Below are 19,099 nucleotides of genomic sequence, written 5' to 3' on the forward strand. Positions count from 1 at the left end.
ACCTGTTAATCCATGCTTCCTGTCTCCTATTCATTATATTATTACTCATAATTACCTCCCTCTGTATTTTATTCCTTCCTCTTTCTTTAAATCTCTCCTGCTACATGTTATTTATTTTATCTTTAATAATTACTGTAATTTCTGTTCTACTTAGTGGGACTTTATATTCAATCTTTAACTGATTCTTTAGCCAATTTATCTCCTTTGTCATTTGTTTTTGCTTTATATCATATTTCAAATAATGAACTTCATCCAGAAGATCTTGACGGCTGTCAGATTTATAAAACATTGAAACTGAACATAAAACTGCCTCATCAGGCTTCACCTCCAGCAGCCATTGTAATGCCAAAATAACTGATAGATTATCTCTTGTTCTTTTTATAATAACTTTTTGTTTTGGAATATAAACTGCTATTTCTGTTTTACCATTTTCCTCTTTTGATGCAACTGTATATATTTGTATCATATTTTCTTATATCATTTCTGAATACTGCTGAATAATTTCATACAAACCTCCACAGGTCTGATCTGTTTCTTTGGTTTCTAAATGTACTATTGGCATTTCAAATAACCATGGAGCAATTTTAGATTTAATTACAGTTTTACAACATGATATATTATTTATCCCCAAATGATCTGCATAAATATTTCCTTCCCATCCAAAACTCCTGATGTTATGACCAAACTCCCAACATTCTCTGAATATTTGTTTAGTGGTGATTTTCCTCCTGCCCTCCTAAACTGAACCAATAATTTGCTGAGTTTCTTAAGTCTTGTGGCATTTCTGTGCTATTTCCTGAGCCTTTACCTTGGATTTGATCTAAATCTAATAACATAATTAGCAGCTGACTTATTAACAAAACACCCATAATCCAGCACAGAACAAATTAAAACATCAGATATTCTTTTCAGATGTGTTTGATGCCCCAATCATTCCTCTCAAAATATTAATGCCTTTTCTACATTTATCAATAATATTATGTATATGTATCTTAAATAACAGTTTTACATCAAACCATAAGCAAAAGTGCCTCACAATATTTACCTGCTTTAACTTTTACCCATATAATTAACTTTTCATTGAAACTCATATAACTGCCCACCACAGATTATCGGACAGATTATTCATCAGTTACATAAACATTCTAATCTGGAAGTTGATGGTACTAAAAGTTAAAATGATGAATGACAAGAACTTTGACCTCTCCAGGATTTTCTAGCGCAAACGGCCTATTAAAAGCCCACAAAACAGTGAGAGAGTTAGATTACAGCTAGTAAAATCTGATCTGTTTACATTTTCACTCTGACTTCTAGTGGAAGTTTCTAAATTAACTACCAAAAGCACCAAACTGTTCAAACACAGAGAAATGAAATCCAGCTCTCTGTCTCTGGTAAGATCAGACTGTGGAGTTAGTGTTGCTGTGTGTGAAATGGATGAAATGCTGTAGTTTGTCTCTGTGTTTGAAAGGATCAGTGATCCTGCAGAGTCCTGTCCTCCCTGTGATGGAGGGAGATGACGTCACTCTGAGCTGCAGAGCAAGGAATCCAACCCACAACCTCCCAGCTGCTTTCTATAAAGATGGCTCCTTCATTGGTGATGGATCAGCAGGCAGCATGACCCTCCTCCATGTTTCCAGCTCTGATGAAGGCCCTATAAATGTAGCATCAGCGGTTCTGGAGAGTCTCCATCCAGCAGGGTCTCTGTCAAAGGTCAGGGGTCATCTGAAGCATGCAGTTCCACAGGGTTGTGACCTCAACCCAAATTTCTTCTTTTGAGCTTCTTTTAAAGTTGTATATTTTCTTCCAGCAGTTTGCAGGCTGGTTCAAGGCCCTCCCTGCCACACAGTGAAGTGTTCTTGAGCAAGGCACTGAACCCAAGTTACTTAAAGATTTGGCTAATGACTGAGTGAATGATAATGTGATTTAAAGGGGACATGTTGAGCAATATCTACTTTTTAGATCTAAACTCCATTTGATCATCTTCTTGGATTCTGTCTGATCAGTGAATCTTTGTCTCTTCTGGTCCTGAGATCAAACAGTATCTTTCTTTATCTCCACGGAAACCATGATACAGCAAAGCGCTAAGCTGCTAAAGGCTCCAATATGACAACAAATTTTATTTTAGACATGAATTCATTGTTGTTTCCCTAGCGGTAGCATGGTGCTAATGTTAGCACTGTGAGCTAATGGTTAGCCTGAATGAAGTGAATAGTTTGATTCCAGAAACAGTTTGGTGCTCTCAGTGGTGTTCTTGGTGTCGGCGTTAGCTAACAGGCTAACTCTGTTTCCAGTCGACTTGATTCATGAAATATTTCTGTCTTCATCATGTGAGGCTGAATGGACCAGCCTCACTTCTTTTCATAAATCTGGAAGCAACAAGAAAAAATAGCTCTGCTGTCAAACTACAAAGATGGCCGGAGTAGTGGAACCTCATTTAAAGAGACAGTAGAATAAAGACTTGTTATCAGACGGAGCTCAGAATGAGAAAATATCCTGAAGACTCAGCAGGAAGTCACTTCCTGTAGAGCACAGTTGCATGGTTTACAGGAAAACAGAAAGGACTTAGCATGATGTGTTAACATGATGTGTTAGCATGATGTGTTAGCATGATGTGTAACATGATGTGTTAGCATGATGTGTTAACATGATGTGTTAGCATGATGTGTTAACATGATGTGTTAGCATGATGTGTTAGCATGATGTGTTAACATGATGTGTTAGCATGATGTGTTTAGCATGATGTGTTAACATGATGTGTTAGCATGATGTGTTAGCATGGCTGAGCGGATCAGTTCAACCCAGATCAGTCTGACTATAAATCATAACCACCTTCAGATCAGCTTCTGTTTCTGCCAGGTAAGGATAACGATTACAACGGTGAGCTGTTTCCTGTCAGTCTCAGGTTCAGCGCCCCCTGATGGCTGGCTTCCTCTGTTCCTCCTGTCTGTTCTGGTTCCAGCTGGTTCTGTTCTGGTGTTTCTGGTTGTATTGGGAAGACGATGCGTTCAGAGGAAACTCCAAGGTCAGATATTTCCTCCTTCATGCTGAGCTCTTCATGTTTACTGGAGTTTTTTCTGTAGTTTATTGTAGTTCCCTCCAGTTTCCTGTAGTTTGTGGGATGTTACTGTGAGCTTCAGTCAGAGGTAAAGCTGCTGTTTCTCCTGCAGCTGCAGAGAAAGATGGCGTCCGGATCGGCGCAGAGCCACTGGACCGTCTCAAAACAGGTCCGGCCGGGTCCAAACCAAGAGCCAGACTGATTCTGGTTCTGTTCCAGTTCCAACCAGTCTGTGTGGTTCTGTTCAGGTTCTGGTCCAGACCGTCTACACCGAGGTGAGGAGGTCTGGTTCTGGTCAGGTTGGACCAGGAACCATCAGCTGCTGATCTTCACCAAACTGAATCTGGAGATGGTCCTGAAGCTGTTCAACTCATTTTCTGACATCTGTGACAGGAAGTGATGTCACGGATGTCTGACAGGAAGTGTCAATGGGCTCTGAGTTCAGGAGCCCATTGAGACAGAATGCAGCAGCGGTTCTGTTGGACCTCCAGCAGATTTTACAGCTTTCACACTTGAAGCAAGAAAAATATCAGTTTTATCTTTTAAAAAAGTTTACTGTATTTTTTAAAGCTTCCTTTGTTTTTATTTAGACTTAGACTTTCTTTATTGTCATTGCTCAAAGAAACATAAGTATAATTGGCCATGAAATATCATCTGTTGGCCACCAGAGCTCACAGAAACACGTCTGCCTCCACTGCTCTGCGTTAAGGAGGAGTGCTGTGTGGTTCGGTTCGGTCCGTTCAGAACCAGGTTGTTTATTTTGCACCATGTTGTACCTTTTTCTATAAAACTATATTAAATTATTTAAGGTGATTTCTATGTTTCTGCAGGAAATGATGGTTCATCCCAGTTCTGTTTGTTGTTTCTGTTTATATATAAATAAAATGATCTGTGCATCAGGAGGCCTGTTTGTGCCCTCAGCAATAATATTTATCTAAATATAATAACTGATCAAAATAATCTAGTCTGGCCCTCAGTCTGATAATGATTCAGTTTCTGCCTCCATGTTGATCACCATGGTGATGGTGAGGATGAAGATCTGAGCCTCTAACTGTCACATTATGGGAAAGAATATTTTGTTCATAAACTGGTTTGTAATAAAAACGTTGGTCTGATGTTGACTTAGAAAAACAGTTTCTATTTATATTTTTATAATTATCCTGCAATAGGTGGAAAAAAACCCTCCTTGACTCTAAACACAGAAAAGCTTCAGCTGCAGAGAAACTCTGACTTTAATGTAATCATTCTGCTAAAAGCCCGGTTCTACAGGCAGAACGTGTCAGAACCACAGCAGATAGAAGAATATCTGGTTTATATCAGATATCCTGATACAAGAGTCGGTACCGACTGTCACCATGAGTCCAATGCAGCTCAAAGCCCCGGCGTCACCTGGTGCCATCCTACTGACTGTTCGCTCTGCTTCTCCTTAAGATCTTAAAATCAGTAGCAAACTGGAAGTTTACAATAAAATGTCACAGGAAAACAAAACTGATTAAAACAGACAAACAGCCAACAAGGTGGCAAAGAATCAGGAAGTGGTGGATTTAAAAAGAGACGCCTCGTCAGGGATTGGTGGAGCTGAAAGCTGGTGACGATCAACCGAGGAAGAGGAGGAGGGGAAGAGGAGGAAGGCTGCATCCAGTTCCCTGTGGAGTCAATAAGCAGGAAGCTGCAGCTCCAGAAAAGAAGAAAAATAAAACAAAGATGGCCGTAACAGTCAGGTTTCTGAAGGAAAACAATCTGAGACTCATTCAAAATAAAAATATTCAGCAGGACATTTGTTTTAAAGGTTGAACAGAGGAAAACAGAAAAATTTGTGACCAAACATTTGGGAGGATTATTAAATATGTGTCAGGAGCAGCAACCAGATCCAGATCCAGATCCAGATCAGTCTTCAGCTTAAAACTAAGTGGTTGTTTCTGGATCTATTTATGATTAATAAAACATTTATAGTTTTCTGGGAAGATTTAAATTCATATGGATCTTTTGTTAAATCAGTGAATGTTTTAAATGCATCTCCATCAATGATTTGACCAGTAAGATACTTTTTATAGTTAGTTTTCAGAGACATCACAGTTTTTATTAGATTTTATTTTATTTATTTTATTGAATTTACTGATCAGAAGCCCAGCTTCATATGCAGGAACATTGAACCTATTTATTATTTTAAAGTTTTTATCTGTGTTCTTCTGTAGGTTTTAAAACCTGGAGTTTATTTTGATTTAATCGCAGAAATCCTGTTAAATCAATCAGTGCTGCAGACTGAGCACCTGGTGGCACTGTTGTCCAACTCAAACGTTAAACTGGAAGCTTCAAATGACTCCAAGTTCTAGGAATGTATATATATATATATATGTGTGGTAATGGTAATGGCGAACCAACCAGACATTGTCGTAGTGGATAAACAACAGAGGAAAGCCGTTATAGCCGCTATATATATAGATCTATATATATAGATCTATATATATAGATCTAGCTACCTCTATCCTGGTAGAGGATATATAGATCTATATATATAGATCTATATCTATATAACCTCTGGTAGAGGACCCGAGCTCAGAGGATAAGAACCACCGCGGTGGGTGAGAAGGGAATTTTTTTTTATTTACATGTGGGACGACTAATCAGGTGGGAGGGGTTTAATATTTGCTTTTACTTTCCACCTGACCTTATGCAAATAAACAAAAAGAAAAAACATAAAATGTTTAAGTTTTATCTCTTTATAAGAAAAATCCATAAAACATCCAACCAAGAAGCTGAAGAGAAAATGAATAAATGAAAAACTCATAAAGACAGGAAATTATGAGATTTAAACATTAAACGTTGTGATTTAACGTTTAATGTTTAATGTTGGACAGTCTCCTGGTCCAACTGGTTCTACTGGTGTCATGGAAGAAATGACTTCAACAAGAGTCTGCATGAGAAGAAAAGAAGAAATGAAAACTTTGTAAGATGAGAACAGAAACACAGAGTCAAAGGAGTCTGTTAAGTCAGCTCTGCCTAACAATGGATCTGGTTTCTTTTTATGGGTTCTGGTCAGCAGATCATGCAGCAGCAGGTGTCACCATCTCTGGGAGTTTCCCAAGGGAGAAGAGAGACTTGATTGGACGATACATGTGAGTCTTTGCTTGTTATGCACCCAGGATTCAGATGGTGCTGCCATTTGTCTGTTGTAAGGAAAGTTTTTGTTGTTAAACCTCTACAATGCAGATGACATTGTAGAGGTTTAAAGGAGAGCAGCTTGACCTCCTAATATCCTGCAGACACAATCTGAAGCACAAAACAGGTGAGGAGCACATTATGATATTTTCCATTATAACTGGTTCAACTGGTTCTGCTGGGAGGAGCATCTGCTCCGTCTCCAGAGTTCTGACTTTGAGATTAAAGTCAATTTTAGTTTTCTTTCCAGCTTCTCTTTGTTATTATGTATAAAGGAAGAGGTCAGAGATCAAACAAAGGTTGATGATGATTAGCAATCAGAAACATTTCGGTTGGATGAAAACAGTTTATGATCGTTGGCTTTAAACTCAGAATGTTTTTGAACTGGATCCTTAAGTTCTTCGCTCACTGGGAAAAGGAACTGGGTCAAACATCAGAACGTTGAACATCTGACATGATGACGCTGTCTGAGGAACGGTTCTGGTTCTGGTGTCCATTAGAATCTGGACCTGGGAGTTCTAACCCTAACACTACCCTCTTTCAGTCTCTTGCTGATTTCACATGTTCTGCTTTTGTTTTATTAATATGTTACTATTATGATTATGATTATTTGTCGGTCGTGTTCCTGTGATTAAACGTCTCAACCTGTGAAATTCTGTGGTTCATTAGCAGCTAGCATGATGTTAACAGTGCGGCCATTTTTTAAAAATTGTATTAAAAATGTAGTGAAATAGATGTAACATAAATCATAAAGGTAAATATTGGTTGTGGCTCATAAAATTAAAATTAATAAAAGATTTCTTTAAAAAAAATTCAACTTCTGTAATTTGTTAACTGTCATGATTTATTGTTGTTAGGATCCTTTTATAAGACAAATATTCAGAGAGAGAAAATATGGATTTTATTTCATCTTTATTTGTGGATCAAAGTATGTTGGGAAAGTAAAGATAATAAAAAGTTACAGAAAATTCAGTTTGTCTTTAAAAATAGAGAAAATTAAGACCCTAAATAAAAGCAGTGTGATAACGAATAAAAATCCAACAAACTAGATCATAAAAAAATAGACATCTAGTTATATTCAGAGTTTGATTTGACAACTTTGCCACACAGCATGGTATACCAAGTACTGAGCTCCAATATTACAGTTATCTACTGATGCGGTAATTATCAATAATCAATCAATGTTCTTGAACTGATCATTACATATGGTGATGATTGGGATTCAAAACACAAACCATAATAATGTTAGCTTAATGCAGTCATATTATAAATGATTCATAATACAGGAAAAAAAGATTTGAATCTTAATGTGATTCACAAAGTTAATTTGATTCTTTAGTTCAGTAAAAAAAAAAAAAGTATAATAACTGAAGGAGAAACATCAGTTTGTTTTAATTTGAGGATTAAAGGTCAGATTTAGATGCTAAATGTTTTATTTACTGATGCAGTTAAGAAATAATCTGTGATGTAAAACATGACAAATAAATTCCAGATTAATAAAACTGTTTCTGTTTCTACTAAGTTCAAATTTATAAGAACTGAATGATTCCAGTTACTCTCTGCAGGAGCGCCACCTTCAGGCCCAGAAAGGATAATGCAGATCATATTTTATCTGCTTCATGCTCCACAAACTCTGCAGAATAAAGATATTTGTTTAGCTCAGATTAACGCTGGTGGACTGCTAACAATATGTATGCAACAAAACCGAAAACATAATGAATACATGTAAATATTTTGTCATGTTACTGAGACAAACCTGAGGATGAAGAGCCACCAGAGACCAAAAACCATAAGACATAAAATCTAATCAGGAAATAATGAACATTTAGTCTTCATATTTCATTTTCTAACTTCTATTTCTTGGGTTGCATTTTGTTTACACTTGATTCCATATTTATGATTCTTGATTAAACTCATTTATAAGCTGATTTAAGGATTAAACTTTAACAGTTTTTAGATAAAAAACATGACTAAATACAGAACAGCAACTGCAGCTCCTGCAATCCCCACACCGATCAGACCGTGGCGCTGGCGGGCTCTGGGTTCAGGCGGGATGGTGGACAGGGTCTGATTCTTCTCTTCATCTTCCTTTTCCTCATCACCTGGACAACAGAACCAGGTGAGTCTGACCAGCAGCTTTCATCACCATCTGTAGGAAATATCCTTTGACCCACCTGACTCCAGAACCAAGAGCTGGATGATGTGGACCGGTTCTGTTTGGATGGTGGCCCTCTTCTGTCGTCCTTGCTGTCTGCTCAGGCGACACTCATACCTCCCAGTGTCGCTGCGCGTCGCGTTCTGCAGAACCAGAGACAGGTCTCCGTTCTTCAGGTGGGGGTCCACCAGCTCCACCCGGCCCCTGTAAGACGGGTGCTGCCTGGTCGGGTCTAGGATCCCGTCCCTCACTAGGCAGACGTATCCGTTGTCCTCCAGGTCCGGTCTGGTCCATTCCAAGGCCACAATGTCGGTGCCAACAGGAGCTCGACAGGGAAAGGTGGCGCTGTTCCCAGTATAAACTGTGATGTGAACAACTGAGAAACAGAAATTCACCGTAACGTTTCTCCGTTACCATTTGAACTCTTTCCACTGCAGATGATTATTATAAAATTATCACACAACATAAAACCCAAACATTCTCATCCTATTTCGAAACTCACCTGGAGTTTCAACCTTGAGATGGATGATGCTGATTGGTTTACTCTCAATCGTGGCTCTTTTCTCTCTTTCTCCGCTTGTTTTTGTGTGACAGACATAAGTTCCCACATCTTTGCTGCTCACATTCTTCAGAACCAGAGACAGGTTTCCATCCTTCAGGTCCGGGTCCATCAGCTCCACCCGGCCCCTGTAAGACGGGTGCTGCCTGGTCGGATCTGGGATGCTGTCCCTCATCAGAAAGATGTATGTACCAGACTCCATGTCGGTTCTGAGCCACTCCACAGCATCGACTGCAGCATCTCTGGGAGCCCGACAGGGAAGAACGAGATCATCGCCACGGTTACCTGTCATTTCCTGCTCTGCAGAAAATAAGGCGGCAGTGGATTAGTTCAAATGGATCCGGTTCAGATCATGACTTCAGAACATTTCATAAAGTCACATGTGAATACATGTGGAATAAAGCAAACATCTGCCAGTTTGTGGTTATCATTCACAGACCAACCTAAGTGAACCTGCAGGTTGACGGTGCTGACTGGAAGACCCCCGAGGACGCCCCGTCTTTTGCGTCTGGACTTGCTGCCTTTAACCCGACACTCATACAAGCCGCTGTCCTCTGGACTGATGTCTTTCAGGACCAGAGACGCGTCTCCGTTCTTGACCTTGCTGTCCACCAGAGACGCCCTGTTCCTGTAAGAAGGGTCTTGTTTTCCTGAATCATCATGTCCATCTCGGGACAGAAAGACATAGTTGGACGTCTGAGGTCTTCTCCACTCCACAGCAGTCACTGGGGTGTGAGACAACGCCCAGCATGGCAGAGAGGTGGTATGCCCCACGTATGACGTCATGTTGGTATGACTCATATATGAGGGCGAAGTCGCCTGGCCTGAAACACAAAAAACATTTCAACTCATGTCTGTTTTGATCCAGTAAAACCAAACAGACACACGATGTTCTACGGACCCAAATCAAGTCTCAGTGTTTTGACAAGTCAAGTGAAAATTTCTGAGTCTGAGGGACAGAAAGAGAAACCAAAACAGAGAACATGAGACGATGAGTCAGGGTTTCTGCTGGAATGAAGAAATACTGGATCCAAACTGATGAGGGCAGCTGGAGACCGAGTTCTGCTTTTGTTCTGACCCGGTACTGTTCTAGCTCGGCTGAAAGTAACATTCATAATTAAGATTCCTGTGACTTGGTGTCATAATCTTAACAATTAGATCTTATTTATCTGCCTGCTGAAAACCAGCAGTGTCTGCAGATCTGATGATCCAAGACAAAGTCCTGAAGGAAAAGGTTAATAATAATAATAACAACAACAATAATAATAATAAAGTTGTTGCTTTACAAGTGGCTTTGAGGACACCCAAAGCCACCTTACAATAGCATTATAAGTAATATAACGGTGGAAAGTGTTAAAGTTAAATGAATATTGTGATTCCAGTTTTCAGTCTGAACGTAAACAGGAACAGAGGCGACATCATCGATGTTCAGTCTGGGAGCCAAACAGGTGAAAGCTCTGAATAGCAGGTAATATTTTTGCTGGGATGGTAACAAAACTGAACTGGAAAAAAATTCCAACCTTTAACTGGACCTGAGAGGTTCGGTCCAGTTTGTGTTTCTCTCTGGAAGCAGAGATACTGTAACTGAAACTTCTGCTTCGTTCTTGAGTGAATTCAGGAAAAGTTTTTGCCAACCAAAAGCTGGTCTCTAGACTACAGTATATTTAAAAATATAGTTGGTGTTATATAATATATATAACATGGAGGCTCCTCTGACTTATGAGGACACATGGATCTAAAGCTGAATGTGAATCAAGAGAAAATCATTTTGTGCTCAACAGAAATCAGTTTTGAATAATTGGTTTTACTACATAAAAGTGAAATTTGAGACTCCAACTCACCATAGATGGACAGAGCGTTCCGAGACATCCTGGCAGCCGTCAGAGCGACAAACAGCAGCTTCTCTTCTGAATCCGGCGGAGCTGTGACGAGTTTCTGATTCTTCCTCTGCTTTTATAACCTCAGATATGGAAGGAAAGTCACCTGACAGACGCTGACAGGAAGCCTCAGCGCTTTGGTTATCAAATCATTAACATGTTGACTTCTGACTTCTGCTCATTTCTCTGTTCTGCTGTCCAACTAGAAATAAGATGAATGTCTGTAAATAAGAACCAACTGATTCCTTCACTTTCTACCCAACATGAAGATTTTAGTTCTGCAACAAATCAAGGGAAGTGAAGACATCTGGTGGCTTTAATGAAGCACAACACTCAGTGACCTTCAGACTTTCAGTTTCACCACTATCAATTCCTACATGTTTTAGCTTCAAGTATTTTTGCTTCTCATCATTAAAACATTTGAACTGTTTACAGACATTAATGCTGGTCATGAAAATGTCAAACTTTCTCCCTTTAGACTTTAAAGTCATTATCTAATGTTTTTTGCTGAATTTGGTTAAGAAGTGATTTTAAAATGAAAAGCAGAAACATACACTGTTTAAATCAGAAACTTTTCTCCAGGTATTTTTTTATCCAGCAGTGAAGAGCTTTCCAGGAGAGAATTTCAGAGATCAAGCTGCTGTGTCTTCATATACCAGGAGTCAGTGCAGACCTCCTTACTATACCGCTCAGAGCTGGAGAAGCTGAGAATTGGCTGAACTCAGAGAATTAAAGGAAGAGATGAGGAGGAAGATGGGACCTGCCCAGCAGAGCACATCAGCTCTTCATCAGAGGCTTGGAGTCCCACCACCAACATGTGCATCACCATCTTCTTCAACACAGCTGGAGAATGATGAGGATGATGACGAGGAATGGCCTGACCCTCCACTCTGACCTGAAACCAGCGAAGAGGCTGAGCCTGATCCACCAACACAGCCAGTTTGACAATGCTGGAGAAGCTGATGAGTGATCTATGCTCATAAAGAATCAGAATCAGAGCATGGTTCATCAGAGTAGGCCTTCACTTAGTTACATAACAGGAAGACTCTGTGACAGGAATCTGAGGGTGCAACAAGAGAAGATAAGATACAGCAATGCCAGATATCAACTGCAGTCTGTTGGGTTCATTTACCTAAGCATTCTCAAACAGGAAAAGAAGAAAGGGACAAGTGTGTTTTTAGATTTACTTGCAAGGAGAAAGGTTAGGAATTTGTTCTGAAATTGTTCTGAAGCACGCTCCGCCTCACCCTCTCTTTATTTCCTTAGAGTGGTCCCTAGATATAGCTTATCTGGTTATCTTGAGTTATAGATGTGTTGCCCCCACAGGCTAACGTAGTGCAGAGAGTAAAGTTCAGTTCAGTTACTTCCTTTAGTAGTAACAATGCATGAACTGATGAACTCACAGTCCTTAAAGATTTATATGGAATATTTATTCACAAATCTAACACAATCTTACTCCCCTCATATTGGAGTAGGAAGACCACAGTTCCTTGTCTGGGGGTAACACACCACCAGACAAGTGGTGGGTATACAGTGATGCTGACAGATGTGCAAGGTTCACTACAGCTGGAATGCTCGGAACCAAAAACCGTTTTGCTGCCTGCGTCTAGCTTTCCAGCTCTAACTGAATAAACCTCTAGAGGTCCAAGGCCTTATTTCATCAGAAGAGACCCCTGTGACTGTGCTCAACTAAAGATTACATTAAGTAATCTGTTACCCCCTGATAGCACAGAGCTGTTCAAATACCAGATTCTGGTAAACCACCTCAAACTGGAAGAAGCCAAACTTATTGCAGATTCTCATCTAAACTCTGTGGATTACACATTTAAAAAAGGTAGACAGCGCCTGGCTCTCCTGAGAAGACTCACCAGTCAGCGCACCATGTCCATGGTCTACAAGTCCCTGACCGAGAGTGTGCTGACATTCAACATGGTGTCATGGTATGGGCCTCTCTGTCAAACAAAGAACAAACTGGGACAGATCGTCAACCAGGCTGAAAGATTATTGGACTTAAACAACTTTCACATTTGTACATGCGGGCCTTAACAAAGAAGGCACATCAAGTCTATCTGGACCCGACTCATCCTATCTGGACCCGACTCATCCTATCTGGACCCGACTCGTCCTATCTGGACCCGACTCATCCTATCTGGACCCGACTCATCCTATCTGGACCCGACTCGTCCTCTTCACTGTGATTTTCCATCTGGACGCAGATTTAAAACCCCAATAGCAAGAAACAATGGCTACAGCAGCCATTTGTTCCATCAGCTGTGGATATTCTAGACAAAGATTATAGTAACATAAGCTTTATGTGCTCCCTAAGAGTCTGCTAGTAGGATTTTACTGATTTTTAAATTCACACAGTGACACAGTGCAGAAAGTTCTGTGTGCTCTTCTTAGCAATAATATGGTAAATTTTAAATGGTTTTTAATATTTAACTGAATGACATGGGTAGAGTAATATGATTGACTTTATTTTATAGATCTTGTTTTATCATTTATACATACAGTTATCGTGTCGACTGTGATGTGTGTTGTGTGTCTTTGTGCCGATACCAAAGATAAATTTCCATTTTATGTAAGTTCAATGGACAATAAAGGAGTCTAAAGTCTAAAGTCTACTCTATAAAGAAAGTCTACGTAACTATCACTCAACACTAAAACATGCAAGGGAGGCTTTCTTTGCAGATGTCATAAACAAAAACATCAACAACGCTCGACTTTATTTGCAACAGTTGACAGGCTCACAAACCCTCCTGTGATGTTTCCACCTGAACTCCAATCTAATGTTGCCTGTAACAAGTCTTCCAGCTTCTTTTCAGAGAAAATTAAAAAAATCAGAGGATTAATCTGCACATCAACTCTAAAGCCAGAACCATTGCTGTACCAAAACAAACAAATACAGGAAAAATGACCCATTTTCAACTACTTAATTATAAAACTCTAGAAGAAATTATAAGTCAATTAAGTTCATCATCAGAGACTTAGACTGTCACCTTTTGTCCTGGAACAAATGTACTTAGTACATTTGGCTGTTTACAGACTGTTGTTGGATGTTAATTCAGAAGATACCAAACTGGGCTGGGTGCTGTTAGTTTTGAGCCTGAGAGGTGAAACTATGACACCTAGTGGTGAGTTTTCTCACCATTTTAGTAGCTGCACAGTGCAGAGTAACGCATCCCCAAGATTGGAGGCGTGCATCTGGCTACGGTTCTATTGTTGATGTGACTTATTATCACACACCTACATCTTCATCTTCTACATGGGTGTACTGCTGTTCTGCGTACTAAAAGAAGATTGAGAAAAGAAAAACCCATAGGCTGCAATATTCAGGCCAAGACAATGTTGAATATATTCAACACCCAAAACACTGCAGGATGATCAATTACGATTATTGCAAGAGACAATCTTAGAACTCGGAACGTTATAAGATTGTTGTAAGAGAAAAACGGCCAAAGATTTTAAATTGTGCCATGTGAACTAGGCTTTCGCGGACACACCAAAATGCAGAAGCCTTCTCTGATAGTAAACACCCACCCTTTTGCCCACTGCTGGGCCGCAGTAAAAGGTTGGGAACCACTGCCTTAAAGGACGGCTAAAGCCTCCCACACTCGGGAGGACTGTGTGAGTCGCGTTCACGCTGACATTACTGATCACGGACAGTTCAGATTTCATAGTCAAGTGTTCCCACTGCTAATATTTCTTGAGACAAATTTATTCTTTTTCCACAACCAACTGGATGGTTCCAAGTTGTTATGAGCCAGTTGTAGTGAAAATAGTCTCACAATACCTGTGTGTAAAATATCTATATGTATTTTGAGACTATTTTCACTCCATATTTTGATGTGAAAACTCTTTCATAATTGTTCATTGCTGAGTCTGCCTCAATCACACAGACGTCTGAGGGACCTTTACTGCATCTCTGACCTCATTCCAGCGGTTTAAAGCTGTGAACAGCAAAGAAACAACATGACCTCCTTCTGACTTCCTGTTCAGCAAACTGCTGCCTTCAGGAAGACACTTTTTAGTTATAAAAATATGTTCTTTAGAAATCATAAAGTTATGTTTCTTCACCAAAAATGGTTCAGAGTTCAAAAGCAGGACAGAAACCACAGATTAGAAGTTAATAATGTTTCCAGTTTCTGTATTTTAGCATTGAACTGACAGGAAAGGAAACCACAGCTGCTCTCCCAGCTCAGACCAACTGAAGGGGCTTCATGACCCAGAAAGGTTTTTCACATTTTAACAAGCAACACGATGCATGAAGTGTCTCTGCTGGCGGCAATCTGTGAGTATAAAGTCAGCTGGATCCATCTGCTTTTCTACACTTTATCATCTGAAAACAAGCAGCTATCTTTAGAGCTCTGAAATTTTAACATTTTACAAACATTAACTAGAAAACTATTTGAGCTTCTTGTGTCTCCAGGCCTGGTTTAGATTTTTTTTTAGACTGGATAAAGTTGAATATTTACAGAAAATGTGACGGATTTTAAGATTTTAACCCAGAGAGCGAGCAATGGTTCAGTTTCTCCTTCGTTATGTTACACAAAAGTAAAATACTTTTCACTGGACAGTCTGCATCAGATGAAACAAGCCTTAAAGATTCGAACATGTCAGGAAAACAATTAGTAAAACTCCTCTAAGGTTGTTCAGAAATGTATGGAAGTGTTTTACTCTGCAAAAAATGTAAAATCAACATTTATAGAATTTGAACAGAAAAGTATGTGAAATAAAACTGATGAACGACGCAGAGCTGAGGATGAATCCTGGATTAACTCTTTGTTCTCCTCTTCAGTCTTAACTTCTCTGAAATGCTGCTCAGCTATCCAAGGTTAGTCAATGTCTCTGATTTTTCCTCATTTTCATTTCATAGACTTGATGGTTGCTTTAAATTATTTATATTTATGTCATGGGAGAACAGGGTTTTAATGTGATAACAGATGTATTTATATTTATTAGGCATTGTTCCCTCATAAATCTGATTCTAAACCCAACAGAACTGGAATCAGTATTGCTTTATTAATGTATGTTTAGCAAACATTTTGCTTTAAATAAAATTCATCTGAGGTGAGATGTTCAGTAAGTGTCCTTTCAATTCAAATAAAAACTGGAAACATTTCAAACTGTCTGATGATCAAATGAAGAACTGAGTTTTTGCAGCTTGTTGCTCTCTACTGATACCTGCTGTTCAGCTGAAATTGACAGATTTCACTCAAATAAATCAAACTTTAAACATATTAACAGTATCCAGGAATGTCACAATAATGTTTTTACGAGATCCATACAGAGACCATTAAACCTAGCTTACTGTTGTTAGGATTAACATAGAATTTTGCTTATTTTGTTTATTTTTGGGTTTTTATTATATTGTAATTAATTACAGAGCCTGTAATTCTCAATTAATGTTTTATGGAGACCCCCCACAGCTCCTGCTCTACTTAGTAAACCATAGATCGTGATGGGACAGCAGTGTGTAGAGTGAACGGTGAGTGTGTCATTGCATCATCCTACAGGAAACCATGTGACTGATACGTCACTGCTTCATTTTATTGTGTTGGTTTTCAATAAAAAAGCACAGTGATCTGCTGTGGTTTATTGGTATCATGATCTGATTGAGTATTTTCCATCAGCAGCTGAAATGGAGCCAACAGAAAACCTCTCCCATCAATAAAACAGACTGATTAGAGATCTGTGTGTCATTCATTCATCAAAACTCACCATGACACTGTCTCTGCTGCTTTCCAGCCTCTCTGACTGTGGATCCCAGCAGCGCCCAGATATTTGAAGGTGAGCCGCTGCGTCTGAGCTGTGATGACGACATCAGCAGCTCCACTGGATGGATCCTGAAGAGAAACACCAGCAACGAGCACATGACTGAGTGTGGAGTGAAATGGGGAAGAAGGACGGGCGCCGCCTGCAGGATCAGCCTGACCGTCTCTTGGGACAGCGGCCTTTACTGGTGCCAGTCCACAGAGGGAGTCATCAGCAGCAGAGTCAACCTAACGGTCACTGGTAAGCCCAGCTATAGCGCCCCCAGCAGGCTGCAGAGTGTACCACACAGTGAGGCATCTATATCGGCCCAGTCCAATCCTCAGGATGCACCCTGGCCCCTCTGTGAAGTGGATTCAGTCCAAGTCACATCAGGCTTCAGGATACAAGCAGCAAAACTGTGGAAATTGGGACAGTACAGCCCTGTGTCGTAACTTTAACATCCAAAATGGAGGACTGGTCACTGTTTAGGCATTTGTGCTGCTAAAAGTACAACAGAACAGAATGTTTTAAATGTACAGTAAAGATATTTTTTCTACCCAAGTCATTGCTGGAGATATTTGGCTGTTTTATTATGACTTGTTTAATACAGAAAATTTTGTGTAATCACACAATTTCAGTGAAACACAAATTATTTCAATACTTTACTTCTGAAAATGGATTTTTCCATGACATACAGCTCACACTGTGAACATCGCCATGTTTGAATACAAATGTCACTGGCATTGTGGAGGAATTGTGGGTAATACACTTCGCTGTGGGATTAGCTGCAGTGCAGCTCAAGGAGACAAAAAGGGTGAAGCTAAAGACCAACATGGAGAACCCTTCAAACATTTCATGAGGAAGGGGGATCTGAAGAACAGTTTGGGTGGCAGGGGAGTGATGGGCTGAGCTGGACATGACAGTAGTCTGGTTTATCAGTGGTGCATTTAGTATTTAAGCTACCAGATGATGAGTGTCTCCCTCTGGTGGATGTTAGTGTTCCATCCATCCATTTTCCGGTCACCCTTCTCCCTAACGGGTCGGGAGTTGCTGGTTCCTCTCCAGCTGTGTTCCAGGCGAGACGCGGGGTTCACCCTGGACAGGTCACCAGTCTGTCGCAGGGCAACACAGAGACAAACAGGACAAACAACCATGCACACACACTCACCTAAGGAGAATCTGGGAAGGCCAGTCAACCTGACAGTCATGTTTTTGGACTGTGGGAGGAACCCGGAGAGAACCAGCATGCACAAGGAGAATAATGCAAACTCTGTGCAGAAAGACCCCGGGCCGGGAATCGAACCCAGGACCTTGTTGCTGCAAGGCAACAGTGCTACCCACTGCACCACTGTGCAGCTCGGATGTTAGTGTTGCTGTGTGGAAATGGATGAAATGCTGTAGTTTGTTTCTGTGTTCAGGTGGATCAGTGATCCTGCAGAGTCCTGCCCTCCCTGTGATGGAGGGAGATGACGTCACTCTGAGCTGCAGAGCAAGGAATCCAACCCACAACTCCCAGCTGCTTTCTATAAAGATGGCTCCTTCATTGGTGATGGATCAGCAGGCAGCATGACCCTCCTCCATGTTTCCAGCTCTGATGAAGGCCTCTATAAATGTAGCATCAGCGGTTCTGGAGAGTCTCCATCCAGCAGGGTCTCTGTCAAAGGTCAGAGGTCAGGGAGGTTCTCTGAATCTTCAGCTGTGCTTCATCAAGATATTAACTCACCTTCATCCTCCTCAGCTTCAGCTTCAGCTCCACCTGCTGCAGAGGAAGGTCTGCATCTTGTGTACCATGTTCCTCTCCATCTGTTGGTGCTCTGTCCATACTTAATCTGCTCTGCCCTCCTGGTGTCTGTGTGTCGAAGCAGAACTGCTGGTAACCATCATATAATGTTGATCTGATCTCAGCTCTCATCATCAACCTCACCTGCATTTCTCTGACCTCAGGAGCCCCAGGATTGGACGATGAATACGATGATGTCGCCACACCTGTCACCACAGAACACCACTTCTGATCCCAGCTGGGTGGATCACTGGGTGGATCCCTCTCTCTCATTCTTCTGCTCAGAAAAGGCCACACCCGATGCTTATATCACCCCCTACTGCATGTTCTCTGTACACGCCTTGTAAAATGCTGTTTATTTCATGTTTGTTTCTTTTTATTTCATAAAAGCAGGAAAATAAAGCAAACAAAGCCTCCCCTTTATTTTTGCTTCTAACCTTCCTGAAGCTGAATTTCCCAGGTTTTTACAGGAACGTTTCAATTTGTCATGTTTGAGACACTCAGCCTGTTCAGATCATTCTACCAGATTTGTTTTCTTGACTTTTATTATTTACTAAATCACCTAATTTTATTGTAGTGGTCAAAAAGAAGAAACATGGGTCCCTCCTCCCTTAGGCCCACTCCCTGTGGGAAGGGCCACAGGGGTCTGGTGCAGTGTGTGATGGGTGATGGCCGAGGGAGGGGTCCGATCCTCGGTTACAGAAACTGGCTCTTGGGACGTGGAATGTCACCTCTCTGGTGTGTGAGGCTGAGAGGTTCC

The 19,099-nt window shown here is 40.5% G+C and overlaps 2 protein-coding genes across 2 annotated transcripts; one reads left to right on the forward strand and one right to left on the reverse strand.

The window, feature by feature from the left end:
- Positions 1 to 7,128: 7,128 nt before the first annotated feature.
- Positions 7,129 to 10,834, reverse strand: LOC129376651 (butyrophilin-like protein 2). Its single transcript, XM_055056238.1, has 5 exons — positions 10,770 to 10,834; positions 9,372 to 9,752; positions 8,872 to 9,228; positions 8,389 to 8,745; positions 7,129 to 8,316 (listed from the first exon to the last, which is right to left on the reverse strand). Exons 1-5 carry the CDS (start codon positions 10,795 to 10,797, stop codon positions 8,168 to 8,170), a joined length of 1,272 nt encoding a protein of 423 aa, XP_054912213.1. The 5' UTR covers positions 10,798 to 10,834; the 3' UTR covers positions 7,129 to 8,167.
- A 4,231-nt stretch (positions 10,835 to 15,065) lies between these two features.
- LOC129376525 (Fc receptor-like protein 5) lies at positions 15,066 to 18,762 on the forward strand. Its single transcript, XM_055056132.1, is given in 7 exon segments — positions 15,066 to 15,096; positions 15,604 to 15,639; positions 16,554 to 16,820; positions 17,978 to 18,054; positions 18,057 to 18,222; positions 18,298 to 18,432; positions 18,504 to 18,762. Coding segments are annotated over 7 exon segments (780 nt in total). The 3' UTR covers positions 18,572 to 18,762.
- The last annotated feature ends 337 nt before the right edge of the window (positions 18,763 to 19,099 follow it).

The sequence above is a fragment of the Poeciliopsis prolifica genome, unplaced genomic scaffold, assembly GCF_027474105.1.
Source record: "Poeciliopsis prolifica strain line A6 unplaced genomic scaffold, Auburn_PproV2 SCAFFOLD044, whole genome shotgun sequence".
In the NCBI taxonomy this organism is placed as follows: Eukaryota; Metazoa; Chordata; class Actinopteri; order Cyprinodontiformes; family Poeciliidae; genus Poeciliopsis; species Poeciliopsis prolifica.